At 41.5% G+C, this 9941-nt stretch overlaps 1 protein-coding gene across 1 annotated transcript; it reads left to right on the top strand.

Moving 5' to 3' along the window:
* The first annotated feature begins 2248 nt into the window (after window positions 1-2248).
* TACSTD2 (tumor associated calcium signal transducer 2) lies at window positions 2249-3692 on the top strand. Its single transcript, XM_071436855.1, has one exon. The coding sequence runs from the start codon at window positions 2444-2446 to the stop codon at window positions 3371-3373; it is 930 nt and encodes a 309-aa protein (XP_071292956.1). The 5' UTR covers window positions 2249-2443; the 3' UTR covers window positions 3374-3692.
* The last annotated feature ends 6249 nt before the right edge of the window (window positions 3693-9941 follow it).

Genomic DNA, 9941 nt, shown 5'->3' with positions numbered 1-9941 from the left:
TACATTTGCAGGTGATGACAGTAAGATGTGAGGAAGTAGAGTGTTAAAATTTAAAAGAAAATTTTAAGAAAGTATTCAGAAAAGCATGCAGTGCAGAAAGGAAAAGGCAGATCACTTTTGATTGGGTTATGATATCAGGAGTGACTTCAGAAAAAAAGAAAATCATGGGGGATTCTGGATCACAGATCACAGAACACTGAGGACAGAGTGGCTGTAGGGTCAAGAGAGGCTGTGGAGGAGGACAGTGCACCCCAAAAGGAGGGTGTGGCACAGCTGGGTACCCCAAAAGGAGGGTGTGGCACAGCTGAGCACCCCAAAAGGAGGGTGTGGCACAGCTGAGCACCCCAAGTGTCTGCACAGGAGGGAGTGGTGCTGTGCTGGTGCTGTGCAGCCCCAAGGAAGTGAGGGATAAGGGCTTCATCCATCCCCACGGGAAGCAGCCGGTGGTTTAACATCCCAGTGAGCACTGTAATCACATGTGATGCTGGACAAAGTATTTAATGGCCTAGATAAAAGTATTCAGGTTGTTTAATTGCTGCTTTACATAAACCTACTGCCCTACTTTTACAAGGTTTAGAATTGTGCTGAGAAATTGTTTCCATGGAAGCAGAGATCACCAAAGAAATAATACACTCCACATTTCCTACAGGATTATTCCTTTTACAGCCTGCTGTTCTAAATAATTAACTCTTGTAGTACTGTTGCAGCTTAGCATGGATTAAAAGAAATAATACTTTTTTTGGTGTCATAGAGGCATTACATTTTTAAAATATATATAAATATATATAAGTAGTTGGATATATACATATACATATATATATATATATATAGTTGGAAAAACTTGTCTTCAAAGTAAGTCCGTTCCTTCCTTATTTACAGAGGGGAAAATCCACCAGTAAAAGAAAAAGTCAATGAAGAAGTGCACTTTTATTTTGAACTATATTTCACATTTGGCATTTAAATAATGTGAAATAAAATATAGACAAGATATGAGGAGGTAGGTGATAGTTAAATGGATTTTGACTTTGAAGGAGGGATGTGAAAATTAAAAGAAAAAAGGACATTATTGTAGTGTGGGTAAATGAATGACTCAGAAATGGGAAAAGAGTTGCTAAACTATTATAGAATCATCAACATGACAAATTGACTTACCTGGCAGTTTTAATAGTAGTTTTAGCTGTAGATCTCAATTATTTTCCAAGAAAGCTAACTGCAGTTATTATTACCTGAAGGAATATCCAGATTGTGTCCTGCTTTGGCAGAGGGTATTTACATCCCATTTCCATGTGGAGCTCTGATTTTACACCTATTCCCTGGCAGGCAGGGTCCTTCCCAGTGTGCACAGAGCCACGAGTGCAGGAGCTGGCAGGCCCTGGAAGTGGGGCAGTGCTCAGGTGAGCAGCACACAGGTAGGAGCTGACTGCAAGGCACGTGGCTGGGAGAGCAGTGCACACACTGCTCTGTGGTCATTACTGGTCTCAAAATAATGATTTATAAACAGTCTGACAGGGTTTGGCAAATCAGATGAATGGGACTGACTTAATGCAAACTGGAAAATCTTTGTCAGCTGCTGCCAAAGCACATGGAAATGGTAAGACAGGTTTGTAGATCACTAGGAGAGTCGAGAGCCCCTGGAATGTTCTGTGAAAGGCATTATTAAAGTTCAGATTGAAAATTTTCTTAAGAAATAACAAACAACTTTGTAAGGGCAACATAAGCATGAAAATCAGTATTCCTAGTGCTGCCTTGGGATGAGCATGTGCCAAAGGAAAGGTGGGAGAGAAGCTTTCCATGCTGGAAAATGAGGGTGATTTCTGCAGGAGAACAGCCATCAGCCTGGTCAGCTGTGGTTCCTCTTGAACAGCAGATGCCCCAGGCAGCAACCATCAAACTCCCAAAGGCTTTATTTAATAAAGCTATGAAAGTAGAAAGTCCATAACTGAAAAGAATCTAGATAGTGGAATGATAAGAGGTGCTGTGCAGTGAAAGACACAGGAACAACCATGATGGAAGTGGAGGAGTAGGATTTCCTGCAGAAAAGGAAGAACCTCTTTAAACAGCCATTTGCATACAGCCCATACAAAGTCTAAATAAGGAAAAGGGCCAGCTGCTCGTCTTTAATCCATAACGGAAGCCCATGGCAGGAGCTTGGCTGCTGTCTCTTTTCTTCCCTGTTGTTTCCTCATCAAGCAGGAGCGAGGGAGGCAGCTGGAGGCAGGTGCCACTCCCTGAGAAGTAACAGGGAGCTGGGAAGCTGTTGGCTGGGATTTGGGAAGGAGATGGCAGATGTTTTGGAAGAAGAACCTGTTTGGTGGGTCTGATTTGAATCAATAAAGGGAGCAGCACGCCAGTGTGTGGGAATGAGCAGCCTCCATTAGTGGATTAAAGCATTGGATGCTGCCTGCTGTCGCTCAGGACTTTATCTGTGCTTTTCTCCTGCACTATGGAGCCTCTGTTTGGGGTTGTGCTGGGTTTGATGCTGGCAGTCGCTTCACCAGCCCACGACAGCTGTACCTGTGAGACCAACAAGTGGGCAGTGTGTGCCCAGGACGGCCCAGGGAACTGCACCTGCAGGCTGGCAGGTTCAGATCACCCTGTAGACTGCTCAACCCTGACTTCTAAATGCTTCCTGATGAAGGCAGAAATGATGCCCCTGAAGGAGAAGCGCCTCTGGAGACCTCCCCAGGGGGTGTCAGACAGCGATGGCATGTACAACCCCGACTGCGAGGACAGCGGGGTGTTTAAGGCCAGGCAGTGCAACCAGTCCAGCACCTGCTGGTGCGTGAACACTGCGGGCGTGCGCAGGACCGAGAAGGGAGGCAGCAGCCTGAGCTGCAGCGAGCTGGTCCGGACCAGGTGGATCTACATGGAGCTGACACACAAGAGGAGCTCCAGTGCCTTCGCCGTTCCCGACGTGGCCAAGGCCCTGAGGCAGCTGTTTGAGAGCAGGTACAAGCTGCACCCCAAGTACATCGCGGCCATCAAGTACGACCCCCCCCTTATCCAAATCCGCCTGGACCAGAACAAGAAGCCCAGGTGGGATGTAGATATAGCTGACGTGGCCTATTACTTTGAAAAAGATGTGAACAATGACTCCGTGTTTCCATCCAACAGCAGATTGACTGTCTCGGTCAATGGAGATGCTCTGGCTATTGAGAAGCTCGGGATTTACTATGTGGATGAAAAGCCCCCAGAGTTCTCCATGAGGCAGCTGGCAGCTGGCATTGGTGCTGTGGTCACCGTGGTGCTCCTCACTGCCGGCATTGGCATCACCATGCTGCTCGTCCTCAGGTGGCTGCACAGCAGGACATATAAAAAATTTGAGTGTAAAGAAATGAGGGAAATTAAAGCCCCAAGCTTAGAGCTGCCCTGAGCTGAAAGAAGAACGGCAACCACAGGAAGAAAAGGAAAAGGCACAAAATACAAAGAACAGACTCGGTATATGTGATGGATTTGGAGTTTTTTCCTTCCTACGGGAATTTGTACAGTGAATGTTCTAAATTATTCTTGTTTAGTTAGAATAAATTTTTGGGGTAGACATGAATTTGGGAGTCAGTTACCTAAATATTTTAAATGACTCCTGCTTTGGAGGGTAAGAAAACTGTTACAGCTGTCTATTTAACATAACACAGAAGGCTTTCACTCCTGCTGCAGGCCTGGCTCAGATTGCTTAAATACTTAAATACTCTGTGGGGTTCTTGGTGTATCTATTTACTGAAATTAAAACACTTGCCTCAGCATATTTGGGCTATATTGCTGCTTTTCTCATGGTAGACTTCTTTAAAATGCAGTTTGTTTTTAGTTCATGGGGGCTTTGAAAAACAAAAGTTTCTGGAACTTTTTTTATCAGCAAATAATTTCATGAATATTACTAACTAATCCTATAAGATAATGCTAAGATACTCTGCAACATCAGAGTGATTTGTTAGGAAACATCCCAGGTGTTGGGTTGCTTCCAGGGGTGGAGATCCCAAGTTCCTGGGTTTGTATTCAGGCAGCACAGTGAGCTATTCCCACTTGTGCTCTTTAATAAGGGTCTGACACTCCTCGTCAGCAAAGATCTCTTGATCCCCATGCAAGTGTAAGTTAACCTTGGTGTTCTGCCCACATTCCAGCTCTGGTAATAGCTTTCTGTCTACCTAAATTCCCTGGGCAGTTTTAATGGGAGGAGATATTTTTCAGTGTTGTACAGCTTCACAGAAACACTGCACAATGCTCCGGGACAGGCAGAAAAAGAGCTTTATTCCAACTGAGCTGTGGGGGGAATTTAAGAGCAGAGTGTAATTACTGAACTTGGAATTTGGCCAACACACAATGGGACTGCTTTGCTACCTGCTCATCTGCTGCATTCCCTGTTTGGACCAGGAGTGGTCTGTGAAGGACATTTTAAAGAAAATAATGCTGCTTGTTGAATGTTGGGATATTGTCAGTTCCACTCTCTGTGCTGTATGTGGATGTCTAAGTCCATCACGCTCTCTGCTTCCTGCAGCAGCACCTGCTCCACCTGGGCACTGCCACAGGCCCAGCAGCTCTTTTCTTCTCTGAATTGGTTTCAGTGTTGCTCATTTGTAATTCTAACAACAGTCAGGAATGTGCTGCTTCCACAGCAAACCACCAAAATGCAGCTCTAGTTCTACTGAATGGAAGGGATATCAGGGAAAAAAGGCTTTGATTCTGATTCTGCCTTTGTTTATAGACACTGTTAGGTAATAACATTTGGTTCAACATGCAGCATTTCCATTTGACCTCAAACTTGTTCACTTACCTGTTGGAAAATCCTGGTTACATACTTTGGGGCAGATGCATCATGTTTTCCCAAAATAAGATTTGTATGCAATTGCAGCAGCAGCAGCATTAATACATTCACAGTTTTGGAGCAGGGTCTATAATTCATCGTGTGCCTTACAGCAACACGTTGAAGCTGGTTGTTTGTCAGTCAGGAATACACATTTGTCTGAGAGAAGATAAAGTGAGAATTTGAGATCTAGGCTGGATCTTTCCACATCATAGGAAAACTCAGAACTTAGCCCAACTCCACACAATTTCACAAGTAGACATTTATAATTAAAAATCTAGAGCTGAGCAGCCTTCAGCTGAAGAAATGTAGGATGAGAATAAAAATTTTCCAAGTACACTGCTTAACCAATTTGTTAACTTATGCAGAGCAGGTCAAAGCCATGTGTTTGAGAGGCTGGTGCTGTCCTTCAATCAGGGATCATGAGATGTACAGCCTTTTCTGGACATCTACAGTGGCTTTCCCAGTCTTTTAAAATCCCTGCATTTTTCTCTTTTCCATCATAGGAAAAAATATTATTTTCAAGGTGAATGATGAGATTTTATATTATAATATAAACGTTTAGACATAACATTCGGTAGGAGAGGCTAAAGTGACTAATTGTTGAAAAAAATCTTAACAGATAACAGTGTCAGCCTCTTTCTTGGCTCCTGCTTTTCTTTTTAGTAGCTGAGACTGAGAAGAGAGGCTGTTGTAGTGCCACTCATATTTTTATTATTCATTAAAGGACTGCCCTATGAAAGCCCTGAGTTATGGTTGGTTATTTCTTTGCTAGTCCTTCAGCACAGTGGACTGCACACTGGTCAGGGACTGGAAATGCACTAGGGTTGGTGAATAGGAGGGATAAGATATCTGCAGTTAATCAATAAAATGAGATCAATTGAAGCACAGGGCTCAGAGAACCTCTCCTTGGACTAGATCATTCTACTTGAATAAAACTGTGTTGAGCTACTGTAGGATGTGGACTTGAATAAAGCAAACAGACCCATGCCCCCTGCTGAGTACTCATTTCTCTCCTGCCACCTCTCACACCAAATCTTTTTTGCACATGGCAGATCTCATATTTTATTGTAACAGCCCATGACATTCTGCCTGTTTGACTTACCACTCCTGATATTCTCACTGAAAAAGAAACAATGAACCCTTTTCCAGCTTTAAACTTTACAAAATGGAAGTGCTTTTTATTATTCACATTTTGAGGCTGTTAACTCTAAGATTTCTAGCTATCCTTTCCCTGATTACATCATCCTGTTTTAATGGAATGTTTGCTTGTTTTATTTAAGTAATTAAATAAAACAGAGAGCCCTGTGCTCTCTGCAGTGGGTTCTGGGTTCTGTGGGTGATAGCAGAGAGTGCCTTTGTGCTGCTGCCTGTTTGGGTTATAAAGGGGGGTGTGCTTGCTTTAACAAGGCCAGAGCTGGCTGCTGCCTAAATTATGTTCTGCAGTTCCAACTGGCTGCCTTGGAAAGCTCAAATTAAACATGTGCAGAGGAAAAAAATCCCCTGTCTGCACTCCAACTGTGAAGAGGCCGGTGCTGCCCTTTGCACACAGTGCCACTACCCCTGGGCAACTGCACCAAGTGAGCTTTGGCCTTCGCTTTCAACTAAAACTTCTGTACCACTCACGATCTGAGCACAGTGCCAGAAGCAATGGCAGCACTACAGCAAGGAAATGAAAGATAAGGATTAAAACCCTCTTAAACTCTGTTCTCTCTACTTCCCCTGGTAAAATCCACGTCTGCTGATATCTCTGAGTATGTGCCCTGGAATTCTCTGACACTAAATGCCCTAAGTGCTGGTTTGTAGGTGTTGCTGTGAGCACACACCTGTGTGCTCCACACCTGCATTAAAAACACACACATCACTGTTTGTCAGAGAGGGAAGCCCTCGGGAGGGAAAACTCCTGGCAGCAGATCCTCCTCTGCACTCACCACTCTGCAGCCTCTGGCTCTTAGCAGTGGCAAAACAGTCCAACCTGCTGCTGCTGCTGCTGTGGAACAGCAAAGAATCCTCTTTTTGTCCCATCTTCCCTCACTTAAGAATTATCTTTTAGGTATGTTTAGACTGGGATTATGCCAGATGAGTTTACTGATGAGAATCTTAACAACTGCCTTGTAAATACACTGAAGTCCCTCTTGAAACACCTCTGGGATGTTATGGACAACTGGAGACAAGATCCCTTCAATGCTTCTCAAAATGTTTAAACTTTGGGGAATCATCCTGGAAACCAATATTTACTGCTCAAATATCGAAACCACTTTTTTAGTGAACAGTTAAAGAAGTAACAGATTGGCACTTCCTCCACTTCTCCTTAATTGGGCCAGTTAATGCTATTAAACTGATCTTCCTTATACAGGTATAATTATCCTTTCCAAAGCATTTCCACTGATTTGCCTCAGGGTTTTAAATACTGCAATTATTTTTTTTTTTCTTGTCAATGCTAAAATTAATCTTTAGTCATTACCATTGCTATCAAAGCAGGAAAAACGAGTTTCCAGAACTTTTACTATTATTTTTCAGCAGTTCTAACCAAATCTCTTGTACCAGGCTTCAGCTAGTTAAAATTTCCTCCATGCCAGGCAGCCTGACAAGATCCAGATCTCATTTGCCTGATGATCCCTGGTCCCTGAGGGATGACACTCCTACAGCCCCACTCCAGCTCCAATCAAGCGCCACAGAAACAATTAGGGAGACTTTGCATTATCTAAATGAGAGATTGAATTATGAAAATGTGCTCTGCTCATTTTCCACTGAGGTTTTTACATGTGGGCCCAGCAGTACTGGTGGTATATGCACCCAACCTTTTTCAGGTGGTTCTTTTGAGACAAATTTATCTTTTGAGATAAATGCCTGGCCTTGTAAGGTTTGAAGTGAGAAATCTCAGCACTTTTGCTGCTCTGGTTGCACCCAGAAAAGCTGCTTGGAACAAGTAGAAGGCAACAAAAAGAGCACTCCTTATTTCTAGCCTCTTCACTCATGTTTTGGAATTAAATTGGGCATTGAATTTTATGACAACTTTTAGAGGAACAGTTTTACAGTAAATTTCTGCGTGGTTCGGTAACTTCATTTTCTGGATTTTAAATCTACTTTTTAAAAAACATAACAACAGATAATATGCAACAATAGTTAATATCTATTCAATTCTTAAAGAGTATCCTCTGACTGGTATCTCAGTGGGGAAGAGGAGGGCAAAGGACAGTTAGTACATAACACAACACACTCAGTGGACAAGGCAGAATATTCTAGTGCACAACATTTGGAAAAAATCTTGACATTAATGAAAAGCATTGTCTGATCTTTTAAATGAATGTGAACTCCTGATATTTCAACTGGGCAAACAGACTAAATGGAATTAAATCCAATTTCTGACTTGCAGAAGGTGATGGAGTGCATTTTTGCAGCCAGGATTTTAGCCCAGCATTCAAGGACAGAAATAAATTACACTGAAAGTTGAATTACAATACTATCAATTAATAATTAGTTTTTCCTTGGATTTATATAAAATCCAAATATTTTAATATTTTACAGTGAGTTTTTCATTTGAAGCTGAAGACTGTATATTTTAACTGACAACTTTTTATTTGTCATGATCAAAATTGGTACCAGAGAGACTTAAGTACCAAACACTAAAGTATTTGTTTACCAAGCACAGAAAATACTTTTTATATTCAGTGTTAAAGTACTTTTCATTACTTTTATTTGATTTGGCATTTGTTTGTGTGAGTAATTTCATACATATACAAAACCTCATTTAATTCAGAACAACTACTTATATAAAGAGATACACAAATACTAATGGACACACCCACACAGGAAAATTGTACCTGTTAAGGTGTTAATTGTTTAATTGGACTTAGGAAATCACTTATGACTTCTAAATAGGTCTTCTGCAGTCCTAACATTTTAAATTTGCTTTCTGTCTTCTTCTGAAATGAGAATTATAGGGTTTTTTTTGTAGAAAAGATGACGCTTGTAAACAAAAACTCAGCCACAAAACTGTCTTAATCTACCTCTCTTTACCAGAGAATATTCTATTTTATTTCCTCAAGAAAAAAAAAAGTTGTATGCACACGTCTTCATTATGTCTTCATTAAAATTCAAGAGAAGCAATAATATAAATTACAAGTTGGAATGTTTTTTCCACTACACATGTATTTAAAGGAAAAAAAAATCCAAACACTCTATAACTTTCCAATTGCCCAACTGTTTACCAGATTTTCATCTAGAGATATATTTAGTGCTGGTATTTGATAGATCCTATAATTACCTGTGCTGTATTTGCTGCTTGTCTGCTTTGGAGTTTTAATTGCAAGCAATGATGCATGGGGAAACTTTAGAAGTGCAAAATGTAGAGCACAATTTTTAGCCTCATCCTTCCACACTCAAAGCATCCATTGATTTTAAGAAGAATTTAGCCAAGGATACGGGAATAAGTCCTATATGCTCTATACAGAGTTAAATAATGCACTGGAGAAACAAATAATTGCAAAAAGAAACATGCAAAGAAGAAACTCCAAACCAGTGTGTTTTCAGCACTCAATAAAAAGTGGAGACACTGAGGTGGAAAAATGATAGAAAGAATGGTAGAAGGCCTGAATGGCTTAGGGATGGAGAATGCTAGATAGAGAAAACAATAAAAGGAAGAAAATACCAAGTGTAGTAAGGCCATTGATGAGAGCTTTCATCTCAGTTCTTCATTTCCTGACAGCTAGGACACACACAAGCCTTGGGTTAGACAAAGTGTTTTTCTGCTGCTACAGCTCAGCTGGTTTTGTGACTGGAGCAGACAGTCACAAAAATTAATGCTGTGTTACTGACTGACAGATTTTACTCTTCGTGCTTCTTATGATAATGGAGCCTGGGCAGGTCTTAAAAGAATTGTGTCAGAGGAAATCATAAGATTATCACTAAATAAAGTTCCTTCTTGGCCTGGACTGCAACAACGGGTCACTACTTATTTCCCTTGGCAATGACCATCAGTGCTTAAGAACTGTCACAGGAGGGCTCTGGTAATAAAACAGGTGGAATAAGGAATACCTCAACAAACACTGAACTCAGCTATGCTCATACACAGAGGATGTGGCTCTGGAAGACAAAGATTTGTGTTTCCTTACCTTCCACAGCAACAGGGCCTCTGTTTACATTC

This window comes from Agelaius tricolor, unplaced genomic scaffold (assembly GCF_023055355.1).
Source record: "Agelaius tricolor isolate 1412-34295 unplaced genomic scaffold, bAgeTri1.0.p SCAF_11, whole genome shotgun sequence".
In the NCBI taxonomy this organism is placed as follows: Eukaryota; Metazoa; Chordata; class Aves; order Passeriformes; family Icteridae; genus Agelaius; species Agelaius tricolor.
This window is presented reverse-complemented; position numbering and strand designations above follow the sequence as displayed.

Excerpts from the sequence above, each read along its gene's own strand:
- TACSTD2 (XM_071436855.1), top strand. The coding sequence starts at position 2,444 with ATGGAGCCTCTGTTTGGGGTTGTGCTGGGTTTGATGCTGGCAGTCGCT.